The sequence below is a fragment of the Seriola lalandi genome, unplaced genomic scaffold (assembly GCF_002814215.2).
Source record: "Seriola lalandi dorsalis isolate HSWRI2012SDOR001 ecotype SW California unplaced genomic scaffold, Sedor1 jcf7180002049840, whole genome shotgun sequence".
Lineage (NCBI taxonomy): Eukaryota > Metazoa > Chordata > Actinopteri > Carangiformes > Carangidae > Seriola > Seriola lalandi.
This window is the reverse complement of record NW_019520393.1, coordinates 1,395-2,608: the sequence shown is the minus strand read 5'-3', so window position 1 is coordinate 2,608 and position 1,214 is coordinate 1,395. Positions and strand designations below refer to the sequence as shown.

Genomic DNA, 1,214 nt, shown 5'->3' with positions numbered 1-1,214 from the left:
ATGGAGTGTTCCCTTCAAATTAACAGTATCTTACAGTAAGTCAAGTCATATTTCATTCACGCAATTAAACCATTAATGTCTCCAAGTTTGTGCTTGATACTGTATTTGAAGGAAAGTGTTTGTACTGTTTGTGTTAATTGTGTAGCATCACAACCTGTCCTCACTGTGTCTCCATCATGGCTGAGTCCTGGAGCCTCAGTAACTCTGAAGTGTGAGGTTAAACATCCATCTGCAGGATGGAGGTTCTACTGGTACAAGGCTGTTCCCAGATTGTCCAAAATCAACATGTATAACCGCTACCACTCTGTACGTGGACGCTGGATAGATTTTGATTACTACAACTCCTACAGCTATGAGCTGCTCCCTGGAAGCAGCAGTGGGACTGAACAGGATTCCTACATCGTCCATGGTCAGACACACACAGCAGGATATGTGTGTAAGGCTGGAAGAGGAGACCCAGTGATTTACACTGAGACAAGTAAACTAAAGTTTGTCTGGTCTGGAGGTGAGTTGGTTTCCCTCATAAAGCAGATGTTATGTTGTCACTTGAGTCTGTCCAACTTTTTTTGTCAGCAATATATCTTGTAAACTGCTTTAAAAAGTTAAAAAAACAATAAAACCAAACTAGTCGTTGTGTTGGTGTTTTTTAAATCTTATATTGTCTCTGTCCTTTGTTTTACTCCGTGCATGTTTTCCAGATGTTCATCCATCAGCGTCTCTCACAGTGAGTCCTGGCGGAGCGCAGCCCTTCACCTCTGACTCTGTCTCACTGAGCTGTGAGGGAAACTCTACTGAGTGGAGAGTGAAGAGGTTTCCTGATGACAGCTCCCTGCCATACTCTTCATACTGCTCCACGACAAGGACTGGATCCACCTGCAACGTCCATGGTCTCTTACCCAGGAATGATGCGTACTGGTGTGAGTCTGGATCAGGACAGTTCAGCAACGCAGTCAACATCACTGCAAGTTGTAGGTTTTCATTACATTTATTCTTTCTGTCTTTGTTCTACTGTTTCTGACTGTGACGCAATTAATTTGATGTCAGGCCGTTCATATTGGTCATGTTTTTGTTTTTTTAATGGTTTTACAGATTCTGTTATTATCCTGGTGAGCCCCGTCCATCCCGTGAACGAGGGAGATTCTGTTTCTCTTCACTGCAAATTGAGGCCAGGACTCTCATTTTATTCTAATTTCGCTTTCTACAAAAATGGCAAC

At 42.8% G+C, this 1,214-nt stretch overlaps 1 protein-coding gene across 1 annotated transcript in view; it reads left to right on the top strand.

The window, feature by feature from the left end:
- Nucleotides 1-1,214, top strand: part of LOC111649024 (Fc receptor-like protein 5) — a gene marked incomplete at its 3' end in the record, with an annotated part of 5,751 nt that extends 4,537 nt beyond the window's left edge. Inside the window, exons 9-11 of the mRNA XM_087171831.1 lie at nucleotides 46-505; nucleotides 699-968; nucleotides 1,090-1,214. Coding sequence (XP_087027957.1) covers nucleotides 46-505; nucleotides 699-968; nucleotides 1,090-1,214 — 855 coding nt within the window. The remainder of the gene's footprint in view (nucleotides 1-45; nucleotides 506-698; nucleotides 969-1,089) is intronic.